This window comes from Callorhinus ursinus, unplaced genomic scaffold (genome assembly GCF_003265705.2).
Source record: "Callorhinus ursinus isolate GAN/ISIS: 27379988/994484 unplaced genomic scaffold, GSC_fseal_2.0 scaffold65, whole genome shotgun sequence".
NCBI lineage: Eukaryota > Metazoa > Chordata > Mammalia > Carnivora > Otariidae > Callorhinus > Callorhinus ursinus.
This window is the reverse complement of record NW_027397127.1, coordinates 6,365,721-6,392,546: the sequence shown is the minus strand read 5'-3', so window position 1 is coordinate 6,392,546 and position 26,826 is coordinate 6,365,721. Positions and strand designations below refer to the sequence as shown.

General features: G+C 39.8%; 1 protein-coding gene across 2 annotated transcripts in view; it reads left to right on the top strand.

Annotated features, from left to right (window-relative positions):
- The window catches only part of ATG4A (autophagy related 4A cysteine peptidase), a 53,445-nt gene that overhangs the window by 10,111 nt on the left and 16,508 nt on the right, over nt 1-26,826 (top strand). Inside the window, exons 1-3 of one of the 2 annotated variants that reach the window (XM_025853662.2) lie at nt 24,216-24,459; nt 24,532-24,642; nt 25,972-26,043. In XM_025853662.2, coding sequence (XP_025709447.1) covers nt 24,435-24,459; nt 24,532-24,642; nt 25,972-26,043 — 208 coding nt within the window. In that variant the 5' untranslated portion in view covers nt 24,216-24,434. Of the gene's footprint in view, nt 1-24,215; nt 24,460-24,531; nt 24,643-25,971; nt 26,044-26,826 lie in introns of those variants that run through there. The other variant, XM_025853661.2, reaches the window with a different exon arrangement.

Below are 26,826 nucleotides of genomic sequence, written 5' to 3'. Positions count from 1 at the left end.
CTCTTGGCTATTGTAGATAATGCTGCAATGAACATGGCAGTACAAATACCTTTTCCAGATCCTGATCTTAGTTCTTCTGAATAAATACCCCAAAATGGGATTGCTGGATCATATGGTAGTTCCCTTGTTAATTTTTTGAGGAACTGCCACAGTGTTTTATATAGCAGCTCTTCCATTTGTTCATTCCCACCAACAGTGCACAAGGCTTCCGGTTTCTCCACATGCTCACCAACATTTGTTATTTCTTCTTCTTTTTTTTTTTTTTTAAATAATGGCCATCCTAATAAGTGTGAGGGTGATACCTGGTTGTGGTTTTGATTTGCATTTCCCTGACAATTAGCGATGTTGGGCATCTTTTCATATACCTGTTGGCTATTTGTGTATCTTCTTTGGAAGAATGTCTATCCAAATTCTTTGCTCAGTTTTAAGTAGTTATTTTGGTTTTTATTTTATTTATTTTTTATTTTTTTGCTATTGAGTTGTAGGGGTTCCTTACATATTTTGTATATTAAACGCTGATCGGATACATGGTTTAAAAATATATTCTCCTATTCTGTAGGTTGTCTTTTCATTCTATTGATTGTTTCCTTTGCTGAACAGAAGCTTTTTAGTTTGATGTAGTCCCACCTTTCTGTTTATGCTTTGGTTGCCTGTGCTTTTAGTGTCATATTTAAGAAGTTATTGCCAAGACCAATGTCAAAAAGCTTTTGCCCTGTTTTCTTCAAGGCATTTTATAGTTTAGAGCTTATGTTGAAGTCTGTAATTTTGAGCTGATTTTTGTGTATGGTGTAAGATAAGGGCCCAATTTTTCTTTTGCATGTGGATGTCATTTTCCCAACACTGTTTGTTGAAGAGATATCCCTTCTTCATTGTGTACTCCTGGCACCCTTGTCAAAGATCATTTGACTATATATGTGTGAGTTTATTTCTGGCCACTGTGTTCTATTCCGTTGGTCTATGTGTCTGTCTTTATGCCAGTGCCATACTGTTTTGATTGCTATAACCTTGTAATATATTTTGAAATTAGGAAATATGTGGCCTCTAGCATTGTTTTTCTTTCTCAGAATTCTTTTGGCTATTTGAGGTCCTTTGTGGTTTCATATGAATTTTAGGATAGTTTTTTCTGTTTCTGTAAAAATGCCACGAGGATTTTGATAGGGATAACCAGTGTGTAGATTGATTTGGATAGTGTGGATGTTTGCACAGTATTGTCTTCCAATCCACAAACATGGGATGTCTTGCAATTTATTTGTGCCTTTAAATTCCTTTCAGTAATGCTTTCTATAATTTACAGTATACAAGTTGGTCACCTCCTTGGTTAAGTTTACTTGTAACGTTTTTATTATTTTTCATTCTATTTTAATGGAATCATTTCCTAAATAATTTTTTTCAGATAGCTCATTGCTATTATATGGAAATATGACTGATTTTTTGTATGTTGATTTTGTATCCTATAAACAATATTTAGAGTACATGCTAAATTCACTTACTCTAACAATTTTTGTGCAGTCTTTAGGGTTTTTACTTATAAGGTTATGTCATGTACAAACAAAGCTAATTTTATTTCTTTCTTTTTGATTTAAATGTTATTTATTTTGCCTAATTGCTCTGGCTAGGACTTCTAGTACTAGATTGAATAGAAATGGTGACACTGGGTATCCTTGTCTCATTCCTGATCTTAAAGGAAAGCTTTCAGTTTTTCACCATTGAGTATGATGTTATCTGTGGACTTTTTATACATGACCATTATTATTTTCAGGTAGTTTTCCTTTTATTCTTAGTTTGTTGAATTTAGAATACTCAACTTTCAACATGAAAAGGTGTTGAATTTTGTCAATTGCCTAATCTGAATCTATTGAGATTATCATGTGATGTCCCCCCCATTATATTAATGTGGTGTATCACATTGATTGATTTGCATACGTTGGCTCATCCCTTCCATCCCAGGGAGAAATCCTACTTGGTTGTGGTATATGATTTTTAAAAATATGTTATTGAATTTGGTTTGCTCATATTTTTGAAGATTTTTGCATCTATATTCACCAGGGAAATTGGCCTGCAATCTTCATTCCATCTAGTGTCCTTTTCTAGTTTTGGTATCAGGGTAGGGCGGCCTCACAAAATGAGTTTGGAAGTGTTCCCTCCTTTTCAGTATTTTGGAAGAGTTTACGAAAAATTGGCTTCAGAAATTATTTTTTAAAAAGAATAGTTAATTCTGTAAGCTAAGAATTCTTAACTTAAAGAATGAATTTAAAGTTCATTCTTTCAGGGCACCTGGGTGGCTCAGTTGGTTAAGCATCTGACTCTTGATTTTGGCTCAGGTCATGATCTCAGGGTTGCGAGATCGAGCCCCTCATTGGGCTCTGTGCTGAGCACAGAGTCTGCGTAAGAGTCTCTCCCTCTTCCTGTGCCTGTCACCCCGTGCTTGCGCACTCTCTCTCTTTAAAATAAATAAATAAATAGATAGATAAATGAATAAAATTAAAACTAATAAAGTTAATACTTTAAAAGAAGTTAATTCTTCTTTAAATGTTTGACAGAATTCACCAGTGAATCCATCTGGGCCTAGGCTTTTATTTGTTCAGAGTTTTTTGATGACTGAGTCAATCTCCTTACTAGTTATACTTCTGTTCAGATTTTTCTGGTTCTTCACAGTTTATTATTGATGAGTTGTATATATTTAGGAATTCAACCATTTCTTTTACTTTGTCTAATTTGTTGGCTTATAATTGTTCATAGTAGTCTCTGATAATCCTTTTAATTTCTGTGTCATTGGTTATGATATTTCCTCTTTCATATCTGCTTTTATTTATCTGGGTATTCTATTTTCTTAGCTAATGTAGCTAAAGATTGTCAATTTTCTTGATCTTTTTAAAAAACCACCTATTTGTATTTGATAAACCTCTAGCCAGACTCCTCAAAAAAAAAAAAAGAAAGAAAAAAGACTCAAATAAACAAAATCACAAACAAAAGAGAAGAAATAACAACCAACGCCACAGAAACACAACTAATTGTAAGAGAATATTATGAAAACCTATATGCCAACAAATTAGACAACCTAGAAGAAATGGATAAATTCCTAGAAACATATAACCTACCAAAACCGAAGCAGGAAGAAAGAGAAAATTTGAACAGACTAGTTACCAGCAAGGAGATTGAATCAGTAATCAAAAAACTCCCAACAAACAAAAGTCCAGGACCAAACAGCTTCACAGGTAAATTCAACCAGACATGTAAAGATTTAATACCTATACTTCTCAAACTAGTCTAAAAAATAGAAGAGGAGGGAAAACCTCCAAATTTATTCTATGAAGTCAGTATCACCCTGATACCAAAACCAGATAAAGACACCATACACAAAAAAAGAGAACTACAGGCCAGTATCTTTGTAAAAATCCTCAACAAGAAACTAGTAAACTGATTCCAACAATACATTAAAAAAATTATTCACCATGAGCAAGTGGGATTTATTTCTGGGATGCAAGAGTGGTTCAATATTCACAAATCAGTCAATGTGATACGTCATCTCTATAAGAGAAAGGATAAAAACTATATATCATTTCAATAGATGCAGAAAAATCATTTGACAAAGTACAACATCCATTCATGATAAAAACCAAAACAACCTTGAAAAAGAAAAGGAAAGCTGAAAGCATCACAATTCCGGACTCAAAGTTATATCACAAAGCTGTAGTAATCAAGACAGCATGGTACTAGTACAAATATAGACACATAGATCAATGGAACATAATAGAAAATCCAGAAATAAGCACACAATTATATGATCAGTTAATCTTCGACAAAGCAGGAAAGAATATCCAATGGGAAAAAGATAGTCTCTTCAATAAATGGTATTAGGAAAATTGGTCTGCTACATGCAAAAGAATGAAATTAGATCACTTTTTTACACCATACACCAAGAGAAACTCAAAATGGATTAAAGACCTAAATGTGAGACCTGAGTCCATAAAAGTCTTAGAAGAGAGCACAGGCAGTAATGTCTCTGACATCAGCCATAGCAACATTTTTCTAAATATTATCTACTGTGGCAAGGGAAATAAAAGCAAAAATAAACTATTGGTATTACATCAAAATAAAAAGCTTCTGCACAGTGAAGGAAACAATCAACAAAACTAAAAGTCAACCTACTGAATGGGAGAAGATATTTTCAAATGACGTCTCTGATAATGTGTTAGTATCTAAAATATATAAAGAACTTATAAAACTCAGTGCCCAAAACATGAATAATCCAATTAAAAAATGGGTGGAAGACATGAACAGACATTTCTCTAAAGAAGACATCCATATGACCAACCGACACATGAAAAGATGTTCAGCATCACTCGTCATCAGGGAAATGCAAATCAAAACTACAGTGAGATATCTGTCAAAATGGTTAAAATAAAAAACAAGAAACAAGTGTTGGTGAGAGTGTGGAGAAAATGGAACACTCATGCACCATTGGTGGGAATGCAAACTGGTGCAGCCACTGTGGAAAACTGTAAGCGGTTTCCTCAAAAAGTTAAAAACAGAGGGTAGCCTAGGTGGCTCATTCGGTTAAATGTCTGACTCTTGGTTTCAGCTCAGGTCATGATCTCAGGGTCGTAAGATTGAGCTCTGCATCAGGCTCCGCACTCAGCGCGGAGTCTGCTTATGATTCTCTCCCTCTCCCTCCCTCTCCATCCCCAATGCCCCTCCCCCTGCTTGCCCACTCTCTCTCTAAAATAAATAAATAAATAAAATCTTTTTTAAAAGTCAAAAATAGAACTACCCTATGATCTAGTAACTGCACTACTGTGTATTTACCCCAAAATACAAAAACACTAATTCAAAGGCATACATGCACCCTTATGTTTATAGTAACATTATTTACAATAGCCAAGATATGGAAGCAGCCCAAGTGTCCATCAACAGATGAATGGATAAAGAAATTTTATATATATATATATATATATATATATTTTTACATGTATATACATGTATATGTTTGTTTAGTATATATAATGGAATATTATTCAGCCATGAAAAAGAATGAAATCTTGCCATTTGCAACATCATGGATGGAACTAGAGTATAGGATAATGCTAGTATTATGCTAAGCAAAATAAGTCAGAGAAAGACAAATACCATATGATCTCACTCATATGTGGAATTTAGGAAACAAAACAAATGAGCAATGGAAAACAAAAGAGAGAGAGAAACCAAGAAACAGACTCTTAACTATAGAGAACAAACTGGTGGTTACCAGAGGGGAGGTGGGTGGAGGGGTGGGTGAACTAGGTGATGGGGATCAAGGAGTGCACCTGTTGTGATGAATACCAGGTGATGTATGGAAGTGTTGAATCACTATATTGTACACCTGAAACTAATATAACACTGTATGTTAACTATACTGGAATTAAAATAAAAACTTAATTAAAAAATTTTTCTTGGTTGAGCCCAGTATATGTATTATCTCACTGTTTCTTTATTTCTTTCTTTATTATTTATTTATTTATTTTTAAAGATTTTATTTATTTATTCATGAGAGACAGAGAGAGAGAGAGGCAGAGGGAGAAGCAGAGGGAGAAGCAGGCTCCCAAGGAGCAGGGAGCCCGATGCGGGACTCGATCCCAGGACCCTGGGATCATGACCTGAGCTGAAGGCAGACGCTTAACCATCTGAGCCACCCAGGCGCCCTTCACTGTTGGTTTCTATTGATTGTCTTTTCTCACTCAACTTGAGATACTCCTGGCTTTTTGTATGAGGAATTTTCTGTTGTATCCTGGGCATTTTGAGTATTATGTTATGAGACTCTGGATCTTATTTCAGTCTTCTGTTTTAGCATATCTGCTCTGAGACTGCTCTGATGAAAGGATGGGAGGCATAGCTTCATTATGGCCAGAGGGAGGTGGGATTCAAGGTTTCCCATTCACCATTCATTGATACTAGGGTAGGAATAGGGGCATCTCATTATTACTGGGCAGGGGTAGAATTTCACGCTCCCCACTAGACCTCTGCTGACAGAACCCTGGCTTGGAGAGAGAAGAACATCTTGCTATTGCTTATGGCCTCCTTCTCCATCATGTTCTGGGGGCTTCATTACTGCCTGGCAGGGATGAAAGTACCAGATGCCCACTAAGCCTCTTCTGAACCCACCTCAAAGAGAGGGGGAGGTGGGTGTGTGACTGTTTACTGCCAGTTGAAGTTGGAAGTCTAGGCTCTGCACTTGGCCTTTGCTGATGGGTGTGGGGTAGGGCCACATTTTTTTTTTTTTTCCTGTGGTGCTTGGCTAGAGTACAGAAGTTATTATCTAAAAGGTTTCTGCCTTGGGCACCTGCGTGGCTCCGTCAATTAAGTGTCCGACTCTTGATTTCAGCTCAGGTCATGATCTCAGGGTCCTGGGATCGAGCCCTATGTCAGGGCTCTGTGCCTCATTGGGGAGTCTGCCTGAGGATTCTCTCCTTCTTCCCCTGCCCCTTCCCCTTCTCTCTCGCTCTCTCTCTCAAATAAATCAATAAATCTTAAAAAAAATAAAAGGTTTCTATCTTGCTAGGCTACCACTTTGTATTCCTTTGGCTAGAGCTTTTTTGGGGTCTATTTTTGTCTGGACCCATTGGTACTTCTGGGTGGCTGGCTTCTCCATCACTGGGTCCAGGATGCATTACTCAAAAACAAGACCCAGAAAACTTACTTGGGTCTTGAGGTCCCTAGCCAGACTATCTTCTCTCTACCTTTCAAAGCTATATCATATACAAATATTACATGATATTAATGATATTAATATATATATATATAGTGTATATATATATATATGTATAAAATAATGTCCAGTGTTCGGTATATATTATATATATATATATAATGTTCAGTGTTTTAGCCATGTTTATTGGGAAGAATAAAGAAAGTGTTTATTCTGTCTTTTCTTGGAACCAGAAGACGTATAAGGGGTTACTTAAAACATGAGTTCTGTTAATTATAGCCTTTCTCACTGTAAAAACCTAGTTAAGAATGGATAAAATCACTGACTCCTACCCACATTGGTGTACTTCTTCTTCTTCTTCTTTTTTTTTTTTTTTGACTGTTTTTACGCTGTGGTAAAAAGCACATAACATAAAAATTACTCTCTTATTTTAAGTGTATAGTTTAGTACTGTTAAATATATTCAATTATCATGAAATAGATCTCCGGAACTTTTTCATCTTAAAAATTTGAAACTCTGTACCCATTAAACAGCAACTTACTTTTTTTCTAGTCCCTGGCAGCCACCATTCTACTTTCCATTTCTATGAGTTTGACTAGTTTTGATATCTCATGTAAAGTAGAATGATACAGTATTTGTCCTTCTTTGGCTTTTTTTTTCACTGAGTGTAGTGTCCTCAAGGTTCATCCATGTTGAAGCATATGACAGGATTTCCTTCCTTTCTAAGGCTGAATAATATTTTATTGTACATTTATACATATATACCACATTTTGTTTATTCAGTCATCCACTAATGGACATTGGGATTGTTTCTACCTCTTGGCTACTGAGAATAATGCTGCTATGGACATGGATGTTCAAATATCTCTTCAAGACCCTGATTTCAGTTCTTTTGAATATGTATACCCAGAAATGGAATTGCCAGATCATAAGGCAATTCTATTTTTTATTTTTTGAGGAACCTCCAGGATTGTTTCCCATTGTGGTTGCACCATTTTACAATCCTACCAACAGTGTACAAGGCTTCCAACTCTTCTATATCCTTGATAACTCTTGTTATTTTCCATAGCCATCCTAATGGGTATGAGGTGATAGCTCATTGAAGTTTTTTTTTATTTTTTATTATGTTCAATTAGCCAACATATAATACATCATTAGTTTTTGATGTAGTATTCAATGATTCACTAGTTGTGTATAACACCCAGTGCTCATCACATCACATGCCCTTCTTAATGCCCATCACCTTGCTACCGTATCCTCCCAACCCTCTCCCCTCTGTAACCCTCAATTTGTTCCCCAGAGTCCAGAGTCTCTCCTGGTTTGTCTCCCTCTCTGGTTTCTTCCCATTCAGTTTTCCCTCCCTTCCCCGCTTGTCCTCTGTGCTACCCCTTTTATTCCACATCATTGAAGTTTTAATGTACGTCTCTCTGATGATTAATGATGTTGGGCATTTTTTATATGCTTGTTGGTTATTCATATATCATCTTGGGAGAAGTGTCTATTCAAGTCATTTGTCCATTTTAAAAGATTGGATTATTTGATTTTTGTCTTTGAGTTGTAGGAGTTCATTATGTGTTCCAGATATTAATCCCTTAATGGCTATATTATTTGCAAATATTTTCTCACATTCCATAGGCTTCCTTTTCAGTGTGATGATTGTGTACTTTAATGCACAAAAGTTTTGAAGTTTGCTGCAGTCCCATTTGTTTGTTGTTTTTTGCTTTTGTTACTTGTCCTTTTGGTGCAATATCCAAGAAGTCATTGCCACATCCAACGTCAGGAAGCTTTTCCTCTATGTTTTCTTCTAGACGTTTTATACTTTTAGATCTTATGTTTAGGTCTTTTTTTTTTAAGATTTTATTTATTTATTTGAGAGAGAGAGAGAGAATGAGAGATAGAGAGCACGAGAGGGAAGAGGGTCAGAGGGAGAAGCAGACTCCCCGTTGAGCAAGGAGCCCGATGTGGGACTCGATCCCGGGACTCCAGGATCATGACCTGAGCCGAAGGCAGTCGCCCAACCAACTGAGCCACCCAGGCGCCCTTATGTTTAGGTCTTTAATTCATTTTGAGTTAATTTTTGAATATGGTGTATGATAAGAGTCCAACTTCTTTCTTTTGCATGTGGATATCCAGTTTTCCCACTACCATTTGTCAAAAGGACTGTCCTTTTCTCCTTGAGTTGTCTTGGTACCCTTGTCAAAGACCATTTGACCATATATACAACGGTTTATTTCTGAGCTTTCTAGCCTATTCTCTTAGTCAATTTGTTTATCTTTATGCCAGTATCAAAGTGTTTTGACTACTGTATCTTTGAAATATGTTTTGAATGAAGGAAGTGTGAATCCTTTGTTCTTCTCTTTAAAAATCGTTTTGGCTCTTTGGAATTCCTTGAGATTCCTTATGAATTTATCTATTTCTGCAAGAAATGCCGTTGGGATTTTGAGGAATTGTGTTGAATCTGTAGATTGTTTTGGGTAATATGGATATCTTAACAATATTAAGTCTTTCAACCCACGAACACAGATCTCTTTCCATTTATTTGTATCATCTTTAATTTCTTTCAGTAATGTTTTCTATTTTCCCACTGGTATACTTCTATATACTAAATAAAAGTAGACTATCAAGTAAAAATTCTTTGTTACACCTTGCTTTTCCAGTAATTTCAGAGTACAGATGGTACCCCATCCGTGGATCCCACAAATTATTTGCTGCTTGCCGCAATTGCTGCCCGTACCAGAGGCTCTGCTTATTCAGACGTTGAAGCCTTAGCAAACTCCTTTATGATACAGGATCTGCATCCCATTTTTCTCTTTATTCACTATCATTACATTTCCCTTAAAACTATTCTTTTTTTTATTATGTTATGTTAGTCACCATACAATACATCATTAATTTTTGATGTAGTGTTCCATGATTCATTGTTTGCATATAACACCCAGTGCTCCATGCAGTACGTGCCCGTCTTGTTTAGTGACTCTAAACTTGAGACCCTGGCAGGACTGCTTAAGGGTAGCCATAAAAAAGGCAGAACCAGGCTTTGGATGGAGAGAGACTTCAAAGTAAACCCAGCTCTGAGCCCTGCCTCCTCCATGAATCCTTCTCTGATTATGCTATCCCAGGCTCATCTCCTTTTTCTGACCTCCTGATAACACTTGGGTCTGTTATACCATCAGCATTCATCTCATCTTACCGACTAAAGTAGAACCTCAGTTACCTCACTCTTTCTGGGAAAAAGGCATTTTGAGTAACCAATTTTCCAAATGGCTCATGATTCCCTCGAAGCACCATAAGCCTTTAACATTTTAACAATCGTGAATGGAATTTTCCAAAGGGGGGGGGGAATAACCCAACCAAGAAGCAATTTACTCCTCTGATTTCTTATACAGCATTTATGGACATAATCTAATTTTTTGAGTGAGGATCATTGTTATGACTATAAGTTATTATATGCTATAATGCAGTGGTATTCTAAGGCCTGTTGAAATGTGATTTAATGGTTGTCCCTGCACTGCATGGTCCCAGACCATTTAGTCTTTGTGTATGTGTGTATATGTGAATCCATATTAGCTTTTTATGATACTCTGTTTCCTTATCAGCTGGCCCTTCTTGCTGCTGTCAATCTACTTTTATAAAATCAGCTTTTATCCCCTAGCTCAGAAGGTTCACGAAAGACTGGGACTCGATAGCTGAAGGGAATGCTTCTCAAGGGTCCTGAAAACTTCAGGGTTTACCTTCTCTAGTCTGTTTTGTTTATCTGTAGGTTTGCTCTAATTTGGAGAACTTAACTGTGGGACTAAGAACAAAATCTCCAGGAACAGGAACCACTGGGGCCCTTGAAACCAAATCACCCTGGTTTTTCCTTCTGTCAAGCTCCTTTCACACTGCATGACTCTCCAATCAGACATTTCCTGCTGGATCCGCTGGAAAGAATAGTTGGTGACAGGAAGCATTTTGAGGCAACTCTGGCCTATATCACTTCCTGTCATCAGAGGAACAAACATCAAAAGGTGACACTTAAGAAAAGGCACTTTCTATTTGGGGCTCTGTGACGAGGAGTACTCAGGTCTCTGACAAGGAGCTCAGAGTGGGGAGTATTTTTAAATTTTGCTATCGTGGTCACGATGGATGGCAGAAAGTAGAAATGGGAACGGCCTTTAGGGACAGTTATTGTGAAATTCATAACAGAGAGGGGGAACTATGGCATGAGCGTTGCAGAAGCAGTTCAAAGTTCTAGAAGTATGAACTGAATATAATGGAAATTACATGGCTAGAGATACACTTCAAAATCATAATTGGGAAAAGGAAAGAAACAGTTATTCATCCTACTTCCCTGTACACATCTATTTTCAGTATTTATTATCATGGAATTGTTTCAACTTTTCAGAGATGTTAGAATGTGAGTGCACTTGCTGATCCTAACTCTCTGGTGAAATGTAAGATGTGCGAAACTAAAGTACAAGCTTTGAAATTTAAGTACATTTTCTCTTGGCCACGACCAGGCACAAGTTCTAATGAAACACTTAGCTTTGGGGTTATTAACACTCACTTAAAGTTTACAAAGCACTTTTACATCCATTCTCTCATTTGATCCTCACTATAGCCCATGGGGAAGGTATTATCTACATTTTATGGGTAAGGAAAGGGAATCTTAGTTTAAAAGAGTAACCCAAAGTGACTTGCTTAGCAAAAGGAGAGCAGAAATAGAACCTGGCTCTTCTAATTCATAAGCTAGAGTTTTCTTCAGTCTACTATACTTTCTTCCACTAAGATGGGGGAAAATTCAATATATTTCTCGGATGAAGACCAGCTAATGCTATAGTAGAAAAGAAGAATTAATAAATTTGGGAATTTGTAATCAAAGTGAGCCTGCAAAATAGAGAGCATTTTGGAATGCTAGAAGTTGAAAAATCCAGTAAATTAGCCCTACATTTAATAATATCTGAAGCCCCAAAATACTTTCACTTGGATTTGATGTGTGTGTGTTGGGGGGGGGGTAGAAATTACTATATCTCTGCTCCTGATAACAAAGAATATTTTGTTGTTAGCATAATTTTGATCTGTACTGCCAATCTGTACCAGAAATAAATCCCGTATAGAGACTTACCATTTTCTCTTTTCTTGAATTGAGGTATTGTTTACATACAGTTAAGTACACAAATCTTAAGCATACAGCTCAGTGAAATTTTATGTATGTGCACCCTCCAGCCAGATCAAGATAAAGGACACTTCTTCCCCCACCTCTGCTGCTCCAAAGTTTCCGTTTTACCTCCTCCCACCAGCCAACACCACCTCCCAAAGGTAACAACTATACTGACCACTATCATCATAGATTAGTTTTGCCTGATTTCAGATTTTATATAAACAGAATCATATTGTATGTACTATTTTGTGTCTGGCTTCTTTTGTTTAACATGTCTGTGAGATTCATCTGTGTTTTGTACATAATATTAGTTCCTTTTTGTTGCTGTGTACCATTATTATGAATGTTTCACCACAGTTGATCCATCCTCCTTGTCTTAGTCCGTTCAGGCTGCTGTAACAAAACTTCATAGGCCAGATGGCTTAAACAACAAACATTTATTTCTCACAGTTCTGGAGGCTGGGAAGCCCAAGATCGTGGCACCAGCAGGTTTGGTATCTGGTGAGGTCTCTCTGGCTTGCAAATGGCTACCTTCTTCTTGTGTCCTCGCACGATGGAGAGAGATCATCTCTCTGGTGTCTCTCCTTATAAGGGAACTGATCCCATTCACGGGGATTCTATCCTCATGACCTAATTACCTTCCAAAGGGCCCACCGCCAAATACCATCTTACTGGGGATTAGGGCTTCAACATATGAATTTGGGGAGAACACTAACACTGTGTTAATAGCACCCCATTGATAGACACTTGGATAGTTTCTAGGTTTTGGATATTATGAATAAAGCTGCTATGAGCATTTTTGACCATATATTTCAGTGGACACCGGCACTCATTTTTCTTGGCCATAAACCTAGGGGTGGAGTCGCCAGGGTAGGTGCAATAAAAAGACATTTTTAACTTAGAATAAGTTAACTTAGTATTAATGAAAGAACTGATGGCTGAGCATCTTATAAGAAACCCCACTTTAGGAGTTAACAATGGATCTGTGTTTTGTTTAGCAGATCAAGATTTTTCTGCCTGGCAGATACTGGAGAGTATTTTTGCTGTGGTTGGTGGGCTGGGTCTTTCATGCTTTTCAGTAGATAGATATCTATTTTCCTGGTGTCTGGTACATAGAGCGTGTGTCAGGGATGAGGAGCCATTTTATTGCAAGCTGCATCTTTTTTAGATGGAGTAAAGCTGTCTTTTTTGGGGGGCAACGTGGCTCAAATAATGACAAAATAATTTTGGAAACTGAAGTACACTTTACAGAAATTTGCCCTAGGGTTAACTTGGAATACAACTCTTGTTTTGAAAGTGAAGGTACATGTATAATTTTATGCAATCCAAAAACTTAACTCTGGCAGTATAATTTCACATGACATCAAAGGTAAAGAATTTTTAAACATCATATGTCTGCTGGCAATGTTTACTAATGAAGTGTGATGTTGAAAGGGTATGGGGAAAATTCCCGTGGTCTTGGAAGCGGGTGAGGTGATTGTAAACAGAGGCAAAAACTGGGCAAGTGCCCTCCCTAAATGAAGAGTTACTGTTCCTGGAAAGGACTCGAGAGTTTCTCCCATTGTGCTGTACCAGTGAGCATGCCCCAAGACAGAGACCCACCTTAACCCCTTCCCTGACAAAGATGGTCACTTCAGGTTTGTTTTTTTTTTTTTCAACAGAAGTTAATTTAATAATGTTTACAAGCCAACAGCTAAGATTGGCATTACAGGCAATTACTTGTTGCCCTGTTTCTATTCTGCTCATGGTGAGATACCCAGACTTCCTCCTGAGTGTTTGAAAGCGTCCAGGGGCTCCATGAAGCCTGGGTTAAGTCCAGGAGCCTTAGCAAGGCTTCCAAGGCCAACATCTCCTAGGCTTGTTTGCCTCTCCAGCCTCAACCCCTAACAGTCTCCACGTGGCCCCACCATTCCACAGTCTCTCAGCCCTTGGCATTTTGATCCAAGCTGCTCCTCTGCCTGGAACATCCTTCCCCTACCCTATTTGCTTAACTCTGACCATTTAAGGCTGTCCTGTCATCACCTCTCTTCCCCAAGCCTTCTCTGTACCCTAGGAACATCTGAGATGGTCCTCTGCTGTGCTTCCTTAGCTCCCCCGTGCAAACACTGACCATACCGCATAAAAATGAACTCTCTTTCTTTCTCTCTTCCCGTTAGACTTGGGATTGCTTAACACATGTGACCATCCGCAAGGCCTAGTACAATGTCGGTCATATGGTAGGTACTCCGCAAAGGATTGTTAAATTGATGTTTGTATAAAGGTATAAAACAGCTTTTATTTTATTTTTTAAAAGGCTTTATTTATTTATTTGACAGAGAGAGCACAAGCAGGGGGAACAGTAGAGGGAGAGGGAGAAGCAGGCTCCCCGCCGAGCAGAGAGCCCGATGCGGGGCTCGATCCCAGGACCCTGGGATCATGACCTGAGCCGCAGGCAGACGCTTAACCATCTGAGCCACCCAGGCGCCCCTAAACCAGCTTTTAGACTTTTGTCAGTGTGCCCATTCATTCCATAAACATTTGATGGGCCTTAGGGGACAACTTTTTGCAAAGCCCTATGGTTGGAGCTTTAGGGGATATGGAGATAAGCACTACGTGGACTGACATGGGAGTTTGTTCCAATAGCAGAGAGATGACGTGCCTGCAAATAATAATAAGCTAGAGAACAAAGTGCCCAGTGCCATAAAAGAGATAAAAATAAGGGACTGTAGAAGCTTAGAAGAAGGGAAAAGTACTTCTTGGTGGGAAAGTTGAAGAAGGGTTCATAGAGAAAGTAGCATTTGAGGTGGGACTGAAATATAAGTAGGACATGAATGAGCAGAGAGCCTCCAATGTATCATATGGTTTCTTCTGGCCAAAAAGAGTAGATCTCCTGAAGGAATAATGAGCAGTGGAGGACAAATATAAATGTAGAAGGTGGCCATATTGGAGAGAGCCTTAAATTCCAGGCTGATGAGTTCATATTTGATTCCTATCAGTTGGAGCAATCTTGGAAGCCCGAGCAAGTTCTTGAGCAGCTCAATGACAAAAGTGAAGAGATCCGTTAAGATTAGTCTGGTAATTGTGTATTTTAGTATCTTCTTAGTAAATTATTATTAATTAATTGCCAGTAATTACTTTTACTAAATAGTGTGGAAAAACTTCAAGGCCTGTAGCTCCTTGACCTTTTTGCACTAGTCCTTTCTCACTGGAAATCTAGATGAGGTAAAGAGATCATATGACCAATTAGTTCTGAGAAATGAACATTGAAACTGACGGAGGAAGGAAGCACTAGCAAGACAGAAATGGCTCATAAAAATGCATAGACACATAAAGAGTTGTTTGCTTAGGAACCGTGTCCAAAACATTGCCTTCAGCTGTCTGGAAAAATCTGGACACAGTATATGAATTATATTGTTAATATTTATTCCTTCGGAGTAGTTTAGATCACTTCCAGTTAAAAATAATTACACCAAAAAAAATAATTATACTCTTCTAACCTTGGACTGTCTACACTTACTCTGCCCTATAAACAGTGGGTACTGCATTGTCAGTTTCTTTTATAGTATGTTATATAACCAGAGCATCTGATTTCTTGCCACCTTAGGCCAGGCCTTCACCACTTCATGTCTGGATTATTACAACAACTTTCTCATTGCTGTCCCTTGTCTCCAACGCCTTGGACGCAGCTTTTAACAGCAAGGCAGAGTGGGAAGAATACCGGATGGAAAGGTTAACTTGGTTTGAATCCTGGTTATACTGCTCACTAGCTAATATGACTCCGGGCAAGTCTCATCAGCTCCCTGAAACTCAGTTCCTTCAACTCTAAACTGGAAGTAATGATCTTTGCCCTGGCAAAGATCTCAAGAGGCTGCCTCAAGGATCATGTGAAAGCGCTCTGAAAGCTGTCCATTGCTTGGCTGTGACTTGGACTCTACCATCCAGTCCCGGGCCTCTCTCTAATCTCATTGCCCAGTATTCTCCAGAACTTAGCCCCCTCTCTGACACACACATACTTCATAGTATTCCCCTAATCTGGAATGTTCTCCTGTCTTATCTCTGTTCATCCTAGTTGAAGCAATCATTTAAGCACCAGTTAAAATCCCATGTCCTCTTCGAAATCATTCCTGATAGCTCTAATGCTCATTGATTTCCCCCTCTTCTGGATTTTGCTAGCATTCAGTTATTATCAACACTTGCTTATGCATTGCCTTTTATTGTTAGATTTTTCATGGACATAAGGCTCATATCTTTAGATACTATGCTTTTATGATGCCTTCAATTGCTCATTTAACATTTAGTGAATGTTTCTGAGGATACATCCTCTGTATCCCTCACAGAACCAAGTACAGAAGTTAGTAAGTAATTGTTGGCTCACTTATTTAGAAATTCACATACAGACTCTCTTAAAAGAAAGAGACAAGTAAACCCATCTTCTTTCCCCAGAGCTTGAGGTACCCCTCCTAACAACCCACCCTACCTCTACCGCCTCCAGAACCATAGGTAGGTTGTTAGGATAGGTCAGCCCAATAGAACTTGCTGTGATGATGGAACTATCCTATAGCTGTGCTGTCCACTATGGTAGCCACTAGCCACATGTGGCTATCGAGTGCTTGAAATGGGGCTAGTGCAACTGAGTCACTTGAATTTTAGTTGTATTTAATTTTAATCAGTTTAAGTGTGAGCAGCTGGATGTAGCTAGTGGCTACCGTATGGACAGTGTAGGTCTAGACCACTGGCTTTCCAACTTTTTTGATTCAACAATACAATGGGAAATATATTGTATATTGCCACCCAGTTTATATACACACAAACAAGTCTCATGAAATGATATTAATCCTTATTACATGTGATATGTTCTAATATTTTTCCGTTCTATTTAATTTCATTTTTAAAAAATGCTGGCTGCGACCCACTGTGTAGATTTCACAGCCTGCTGAGGAGTTACAATGTGCTGTTTGAAAAACACACTGCTCATTTTATAGATGGAGAGTCTAAGGCCCAAAGAAGTGCAGTTAAGTTCTTCAAGGTCACATAGCTAGTTAGTGGCAGGGTAGGACTAGAACCTAAACTTTAGGTTTCCTAGGCTAGAGCTATTTTTAAGAGTGGTGAGGAGCGATTCCTCCTTTTCTACACCTGCCAAAAAAAAACCCCACATTTTTTTCTTAGAGAGAGAGAGAGAGGGTATGCACATGTGTGGGGGCGGGAGGGGCAGAGGGAGAGGGAGAGGGAGAATCTTAAGCAGGCTCCACGCCCAGTGCAGAGCCCAACCTGGGGCTTGATCCCACGACCCTGAGATCATGACCTGAGCCGAAATCCGGAGTCTGACGTTTAACTGAGCCACCCAGGTGGCTCCACATTTTTTTATGTTAGAGAAAAATTATTTGATATATTCCTCATTTTTGCTAAATATTTTCATGATATCTTGCTTCCTACATGAATCATAAGCCCTATATTTGAGTATTCCTATTCTTTTGGTTTGGAAACTGTCCAAAATCAAAGATGCAATACCACAGGGACTTTTTTTGGACCAACTGCATGACGGCACCCACACTTTGCACTTAGTAGATTGAGTCTTAACAACAAAACCTGTTGATAAGTAATCAAGGTGATTCTCACCTCAGTTTGTGGGATAGTTGCCTCAAGTCTTGAATTATAAAGCCAGTCAAATATTTTTTATCCACCCATCCATCTATCCATCCATTCATCCATCCATCCATCCATCCATCCATCCATCCATCCATCCATCCATCCATCCAATGTCTTGCCTTCTCTGTCTTATCAACGAAGATAAGCCTCACCAAAATGGCATCTTTTTATTCTTCTGAAAAATAGATCTCTCCAAAAAGAGCAGAGTTACCTTATCAAAAGCAAAAAGGGGCAGCAATTTAGAGGTGCAGTGATCTGTGTGTTAGGTGCATTCGTTACCAGTTCGTGCATGGAATCCCATTCCCTCATGGATGTTTCTAAATGCATTTCAGTCAGCAGATAGCAGACAATAATTTGTCCTTAAGTGAGAACAACAACAAAAATATACTTAAAGAAGCAACAAGTTTTTCAAAAGAATCACTTTAAAGATTTACTCATTTTTATTTTAGAGCGGCGGGGGAGGGATAGAGAGAGGGAAAGGGAGAGAGAGAATCTCCAGCAGACTCCCCACTGAGCACAGAGCCACACATGGGGCTTAATCTGATGACCCTGAGATCACAACCTGAGCCAAAATCAAGAGTTGGACGCTTAACTGACTGAGCCACCCAGGCGCCCCCAAAAGAATCACTTTAAAGGAAAACCAAAGAGTCCAATTTTGCATTTCATTGGATTCTTGCTGCCATTGTCAGTAGGATGAATTGACTGAAATCTGTAAGAAATGTATTTTGTGAGGCCAAGTTATTTATGGCCCAGTTGATTTTTCTAGCTGTAAAGGGTGCTATCATTTGTCAGTCACTCAACAATGGCCCCTTGCCAACTGGACTGGTTATCCCTTTGCTGAATTTGCCCTGAAATTTGTGAGGTGCGGCCTCCTGCACCCCCCCACCACCAGCACCAGTCAGCTCAATAGAATCTCCTAAAGTCATAAAGTCTAGCTGAATCCTAACCCTTCGGTTAAGATTCTATATTGTAAGTCTAAAATGATAAATGTTTTCTTGGGGTGCCAGAGTTTATACTGGTCTGTAGAGAAATCATTCACGTCTTTCGCACTATTTGACAACCCAGCATCGCTAGGATTTGACTTCCTGAATACATTCAAGAAAACTTGCAGTTTGGGACATGACAGTCCCCCTTGAAATGACGAGAATTGTTGTCCAGTTCTCTGTTTTCTAGGTTCTTGGTTATCAGGAAAGCAGGGCAGTGGGAGGAAGAGAAATGGCAGATGGGGCAGGGTGTGTGCCTGGATGGGCAGAGGCTGGCGAGACCAGAACACTGAGTGGACCCAGGAGGAAGGGGGTGAAGGCACATTTTAGGCTGAGCTGTGTTGTTTTGAATTCCACCTGCCTCCCGAGGCTCTGCTAATCTACCTGCTGTCTACCATGTCCCTTGTCACAATCCCCACGCAGGTTGACTTCCTCCACTTTTTTTTTTTTTTTACCCCCCTCCTTTTATCAACCAAACCCATGAGTCCTACAGGTTCTGGCTAGATCACACTTTATCTCCGTACCCCACATCATGTTTTTCTGCTCCCATTTAATCATCCACACTTGCAAACTGCAAGTTATTTTTGTCTCTCTCCCTCCCTCTCTCCCTGTATCTCTCTCTCTCCCCCCCAACCCCACCCCACATTCAGTTGCTTGCCAAATCCTTTTAATGTTCCCTCAACCAGGAATTTCTTCCCTTCCCCCTTCCCACTTATATCTTATTTCCATTAGGGCTCAGCTCAGATACCACCTTCTCTAAGTTGTGGAAGGCCCACTCACCCCCAGTTGGAATTAATCATTTGTTGCTTTCCACATCACTTTCTTTCTTTAGGGAGTTATACTTGACACACAATGATCTATTAGTTTCAGGTGTACAACCTAGTATTTTGATTTTTTTTGATATTTTGATATATTATGAAATGATCACCTTGGTAGGGCTAATTACCATCTGTCATTGTACAAAATTATCACAATATTATTGACTGTATTCCCTATGCTGTACATTACATCACTTTCCTTTATTATAGTACTTATTGTTATTAGTTGTTCCCAGACCTATCCTCTCCACTAGATTAAAAGCTTTTGGAGGATGGATGCTACAGCTCAGTAATGTTTTAGCCTCTGTGCACATAGTAGGTACTCAGTAAAAGTTTACGGAATGAATGTATTAATGAATATTCGACTCTTACCATACCCATCTTCCACGGACATTTTCTTATGTTTTTGAAGCTGTTATGTGATATGTTAAATATATATGTACTGCTGAGAAGGCTGTTCTGGAATCAGCCATATCCTGGCATGCCTTTGGAATCAGGTGGCCTACAAGGAAGATATGCTGTGGTATCTCGGCCCCTTCTGGCCCTGAGATTCTGTGACCATGACATTTCAGTTTAGAGAATTTGTGTTGGTTTGTGGGACACAAGCCCCACAGAATCTAGGAGCCGTCATGTACAAGTGTCTCTGGTAAGCCCTATTAGAAGATGTGTCGTTCAAAGCCATTTTCTCATTTGCTTGCAATTTTATGAAATAACCCTTAGAAATCTAGTCAATGACTGGAAAATGTATTAAAGTAAGACATAGCAGAAATGGCAGAGTGAGGGCCTCTGAAAAGTCTATCTAGTCTAACAATGGAAAAAACTGGCAAAAATGGTCAGAATCAACATTTTCAGAACTGTGGACATTCACCAAAGGCTTGCAGCGATCTGGGGAGTATTTATTCAAGAAAAGCAGCTGCGTTTTGGTAAGAATAGTGAGCTTTGTGGTGTTTTCACTTGCCCTATGCCCATCCCTTGCTCTCCAGCCCTAGAGGAGCCTTGAGAATGTATAGCCTCCAATCACAGGGAAAGCCAGTAGCCTGACAGCCATTGTAGGACACAGAATGGGGTTGAAGTTCCTGTAAAGCCACATTTTTATTTTATTTTTTAAAAGTTTATTTATTTGAGAGAGATAGAGAAAGAGAGATAGAGAGCATGAGCAGGGGGAGGGGCAGGGGCAGAGGGAGAGAGAGAAGCAGACTCCCTGCTGAGCAGGGGGTCTGACGTGGGGCTTGATCCCAGGACCCCAGGATCATGCATGACCTGAGCCGAAGGCAGGTGCTTAACCAACTGAGCCACCCAGGCACCCCAAGCCTCATTTTTAGAGAACTGTCATTATTTGATCTTTCTGATGGTTCCTTGGAAGACCCCACTTGCAAGACTGTATTTATTTGCCTGACTTGGAGGGGCAGGGGCTTTTTTTTTTTTATATATATATGAAACTATTAGAGGTGCAGCCACCATGGAAAACAGTATGGAGGTTCCTCAAAAATTAAAAATAGGAATATCATACGATCTAGTAATTCCATTTCTGGGTATTTACCTGAAGAAAACAAAAACACGAATTAGAAAAGATATATGTACCCCTATGTTTGTTATAGCATTATTTACACTAGCCAAGATATGGAAGCAACCCAACTGTCCATCAGTAGATGAAAGGATAAAGAAGATTGTGTGTGTGTGTGTGTGTGTGTGTGTGTGTGTGTGTGTAATGGAATATTACTCAACCATAAAAACAAATGAAATCTTGCCATTTGTGACAACATGGTTGGATCTAGAGGGTATTATGTTAAATGAAATAAGTCAGGCAGAGAAAGACAGGTATGATATAATGTGGAATCTAAACAACAACAAAGCCAAAAGAAAACAATTCCTCCTTTCAAACAAACAAACCAGGCACAGACTCATAATTACAGAGAACAAACTGGTGGTTGCCAGAGGGGAGGTGGGTGAGGGGATGGGTAAAATAGTTGATGGGGATTAAGAAGTATAAACTTCCAGTTATAAAATAAATAAGTCATGGGGACTGAAAGTATAGCATAGGGAATATAGTCAATAATATTGTAATAATTTTATATGGTGACAGAGGGTGGCTACGCTTATTGTGCTGACCACTGAGTAATGTATAAATTGTCAAATCACTGTGTTGTACACCTAGAATTAGTATAATACTGTATGTCATCTATACTTCAATTAAAAATAAAATGATAAAATAAGAAAACCATTATAGAGGCAACTGATTAACTTCATGGCTGCCTGAGGCAGTAGATAACCAAAAAGCTTAAAAGAAAAAGCTAAGGAATAGCATGTCTTGGAGCTTGAAAAATTTGGACATACCCCTGGGAATCTAGAAGACTATCTGCATACTCAGGGCTGCATGCATTCCCAGTGTTGTGTACGTGCTCAGGAAAGACCTGAGGGGGCTCTAAGCTTTCACTCTGACTGATCCCAAACTCTGCACAAGGGAAGACTAAGGCAGTTATCACCTGCCTGGCTGAGTGTTGAAGCATGTCCCAACATGTACACAGAGCCTCTTGGCCAAGATTGGGAAACTTGCTGTTTCCAGGAGTTTAAGGAAGTCTTTGTTCATTTATTAGCTGACCACTAAGCCAACCCAGCAGAGACTTCAGTGCAATAATCATTATTAAAGTAAAATGGAACAGAGTTAAGCCTGTTGTTCATCAGACCTTGTAGAAGCAGATTCTTGGTCCACCCAGCTGCGGTCTTTGTAACTCTGCCTGTATAGTCCCTATCTCTTTCAACAGGCTGAAAGGGCAGGAACTCAGATGGGGCTGATGTCTTGTTTCTTGTTTTTAAGACAAGATAAAGATATCCTTTATCCTTTAAAAAGGACTGTGTTAGTCAGAAGTGATTCTGTTGGAAATGCGACTTCACTTCTGCACCTCGGTGATGTCCCAGTTTGCTTCTTCATCGCTCTGAGTTCTCCTTGTGGATGACCTATTCCCCTTTCCTAGGGTATATTCCCCTGGATATACCCTCCCCATGTTACCGTTCTTCGCTTCTGTTAACCTTATCTTCTGTGCTGGCTTTCATTTGCTTCATCCACGTGGCTTCACCTGGGGCTGGCTGTAGCCTGACACACTGCATTCTGGGAGTCCATCTTCTAAGGGGAGAATCAGGAAGAATAGAGACAGTAACGACCTTCTTGCTGGCCCGAGAAATGCTGAAGAGCAAGGGGACAATTCTCTGGCTACCATTTTTGTCAGGGCCATCCCAAATGAAGCAGCACAGTTCTCACAGGCTTGAAGGGGCTGTACTAATTTGACCAGATGGCTGGGCCATGACTCACTGAGACAGGGTCGGCGATAGAGAAATGTTGTTGTTGTTGTTGTTGTTGTTGTTGTTGTTGTTGTTGGCCAGTACTAAAAAAAGACCCAAGGCTTATATGCATACATGCTGTACGTTCATCCATTGCCGCCCTTCCTCACCCCCACCAAGGGAATGCCAGACAGGCTGCCCCTTTCCTGCACTCCTCTCAAGCTCCTTATTTTCTGACTCTGTTTCTAGGCTACACTGGATGTTCATTTTGACCTGATTTCTTCTGCCTCTGAGGGGTAGAGAGTAGGGTGGGAAGGTACATGGTGTGACTTACACCACCTCAGTCCACCACCTCCTGGGGATGGCCTGACCTGGGTGGTCATTTTTAGCCTGGTATTTCCTGGGCCTGGGCCAGGGGCTGAGGCCAGTGGAAGAAAGGCTAAGACGGCACAGGTTCCCTGGCAGATTCGGCAGTGATGAGCTTTTGCTGGGGAACAAAATGACTGCCTCATTTCTAACCTCTTTAGATTTGAAATACTGCTGGAGCCTCTAACCTTAATGATGAAAAACATCCTGAGCAGAAAAGCTACTTAAATCCCTGAAAGATTGGGCTTCTGTAGTAAGTTTCAAGAAAAGCAATATCCCTGGGTAGTGTGTTTCTAAAAGTATAACTTCAAACAAATTGTAATTTCAATTTGCACAAATTATACCCAGTATAACTTCAGCCTCCAACCAAGTAGTTTGAGCAGGTGAACCTGTTTTCATGATCAGATAGGACACATTTATATTTAGGAGCACTTATTTCTATGAAAACAACATGCTCCTGCCTTAGAAAACAAAGCCAAAAGAAAACAATTCCTCCTTTGAAGTGGGTTAAACATATCTCACAATGTCATTTTTACAGGAAAACTATTCCCATGGGGCTCTCAGGGACGGCTTTGGGAGAGTCCCCGCAGCTGCTTGGAGCTGCACAAAAGGGCCCCTACTCTCTCTGAGCTCCCTTCCCCATAGGAGCCGGGGAGCCTCCAAGAGCTCAGAGAAGGCGTGTGTTGGATGTCTTAGCTTTGAACTTGCAGTGCATTGAAGTATGAACTATGAAATATACTATCAATTTGATTTCTCTGGTTACAGGTTAAAATAGGTTTTTGTGGGCTAGCTTGGAAACTTATTTACCACCTACAATATTATTTTCTCTCCGAAAATTGCTTAAAGAGAACTTTTGAGATAGGACCCCTTCATAAGTCAGTCTTAACTCTTTTAGCAGACTCTTTCCCCACAGGTGGTACAAAAGTGAATTTTACCTCATCCCACATTATGTGCTCCTAAGTTCTGAGAGTCTGGCCCATGAACTGCAATGTTTAATTATGTTTTATTCAGTTGGTTTATTTTGAGAGAGAACCGCAGGCATCTGTGAATCCCAAGAACAAGTTAGTTTTATCTTCAGCTTCAAGATCCCTCTTTGCAGAAGTCATATGTGAATAAAATGGCAAACAAGAGTACTGTGAAAACATCTGGGCTTCCAGCTGGAATCTTACATTTTCACAGCTGTGTTATCTTTCACGTTTGTCACAGCCCCTTCCAAAGCCACTGGCCGCTTGAAACCTCACAGTGTTTCCTGTGACGTGGGCAGGAGTTAGGTGTGAAAACATTAGGTGTTATCGTATTACCTCGACACACTCTTGCTTAGGACAAGCTAGCTAAGTGGCTATTTACAAAAAAAGACCCCATGACGGGAAGGTTCTGAAATGACTGCGACTAAGTATTCAGAGATGGTGCCAAATGGGACGATGAGAAAGGGGAGGTAAAGATATAGCTAGTCAAAAGGAAAGCCCTCTACTAAGGGACTTGGAGGCCTCCTGAGTATCTTTGTTCCTTAAAGAAAAGGATTTGCTTCCATGTGATTCAAGCCAATGACCTTCCACCTTCAGGACAGAGGTAATAATCAGTAAGCCACAGAAGCAAACCTTCCTTTACATTTTGCTGTGAGTTTCTCTCCTTTTCTTTCAGTTTTATCTAAGTATGAAAACCAGATTACTATTTTTGCTGACTACCTAGAAGAATTTCCAGATACAGATGAGCTGGTATGGATCTTGGGGAAACAGCATCTCCTCAAAACGGGTAAGGTTTGGTAGCATTTGTCTGTGAGAACCCAAATGAGGTGGGTGCCCGAGGTTAAGGTCCTATCCATTTTTCCTTGTCGGGTTGGTGGAACGTTACTTTGGTCACCATTAATGGCACTTTTAGGCAGATATATGTACCTTGTAGCCAGAGGAGTTCAAGCCTCAGACCCCTTGCTTGCATAGGTTCCTTCCAAGGCCCCAAGAGTTCATGGGGAGTTCATGTGGTCCTAAGTGTTGGTACAATTTGAAAAAGTCAGATATATTTTTATTCTTCTCTTTAAAGGAGAGCCCCTGAATTCTGTAAGCCTTGGGTTTCATAAACCATGCACCCACTCCTAGTATCACTGACCAGTACTTAGTCTGCAATGCCTGGGCTACATACTTCTCATTCCCTTGTGTCCTTTTCTGTCTAGATTCAAAACGCTGCCACCTAGGGGACTTCTAATCAGCCCATGGCTGTCAGAAACTCTCAGACACTAAGGAGTCTTGTAGTTGTCGATCTTCCACTGACTGTTACTGTCTCGGTGTATTCTGACCTCATATAGAACTTTTAGCCACTGCAGCTAGATGGGAAAGAGGCTGGGATATTTCTTCCCTACCCTTATATACTTAGAGATTGGGGAAGACCTTTTCACCTAACACTGCTAACAACCCAGCACCCAGATGAAGCCTGAGCTTGGAGAGAGTCAACCCTGCTTTTTCTGTTTATCTGAGGAGAGATCCTCTTTGGAGGCCCTAGCATAGAGGAGGAAGTAGGAAGGGGCTGATCACAATGCAAAAAATGCTTTGAAGAAAGACACAAAAGCACTTGTGATGTTCTGTATCCATTTAGATTACGATGCCAGTTGCAATAGGTAGTGTGGACACACTTTTACACACTTAATTTGCTTAGCAGGGATCTCTCCCTTTTAGTTAAACATATGCACATGCACACACATGTGCCCCCCCCCCCCAGTTTTAGATAATGGACAGCGGGTACCGATGAGAGATCCAACCAACTGTCATCATTCAGGCAGGGGCTGATTGCCTTGCTAGTAGGTTATCCTTGCTTTTCCTATTCCTTGTCTTTTGGCTGTGACCCCATGTTGCTCAGTGAGAGGGAGACAAGGAACCACCCAGCCAGTAGTTCTGGTCCAAACCTAGGTGAGGAGGAATGCTGAAATTACGTGGCTAAGATGAGATTGGGTTTCCTCTGCACTTCCCTTGCCCTCTTACAATAGAATTGACTGGTTATTTGAAAATGAGTTGGCTGCTGGCTCAGAAATCAAAGGCAGATATTTTTAGATGGGATATGGTGATTTAATTGTAATTTCACATTTAATTACAGAAAAATCTAAGCTGTTGTCTGATATAAGTGCTCGCCTATGGTTTACATACAGAAGGAAATTTTCACCAATTGGTAGGTATATCATTTGTTGTGCTGTGCTTTCTTCCTTGTAGATAGCTTGCCTGAGGTTATCAGTGACTTCACAGAAACCTCAGAATTAACAGCTCACTGTGGCAAAGGACAGGTTTTAGGGGAATAGCTAAGTCTTAAACTTTATTTGGAAGTTTCATTGCCAAAGTGCCTTATCGTGTATGGTTCCTTGGCGTTAAGGTGTCACGCCAGCATACTTTTGAGTCCAACTCCAAGTGTTCAGGCACCAGATTGTATTCCTCGTTTTACTTCCTGGAGCACGAGGAAAGTCAAACTTCTAATTTGGGTCATATTTACTAAATTGTAATCCACTTCTTTGTGGAGCTACGTGATCATTAAAGACAAGTATTCCTTGAAAGAAAGAAAAGAATTCCTTTGTTGTCTTCCCCCTATGAAATGAAAGCGCCTTGCCCCTGGAAGATGAATTATTATAGATTTCCTTGGGCTAATTATAGGCTGTTAGGGTACCAGCTGCTGTCTAGAAAAACAGGACAGGTCAATAAGCTAAGCGAATAGCCTCCCTTTAGAGAAAATCCGTAAAATGCTTGCGAGTAGGGTGGCCTATTCCCGGTATCGTGGCCCTGTAGGAAAAGGGTACATCAAATCCAAATGATAGAAGCTGTTCTCCTAAGAGAAAATCCGTCTGACTGGTTTTGATGCAGGCCTGGACCTAGTAACTGGAGTGAAATCCTCTTTTCTGATAAGTGCCCCAAACCCAAGTTTACATGGACAGTGTTTGCTCTCCGCAGGAGTACCCAAGCAGGA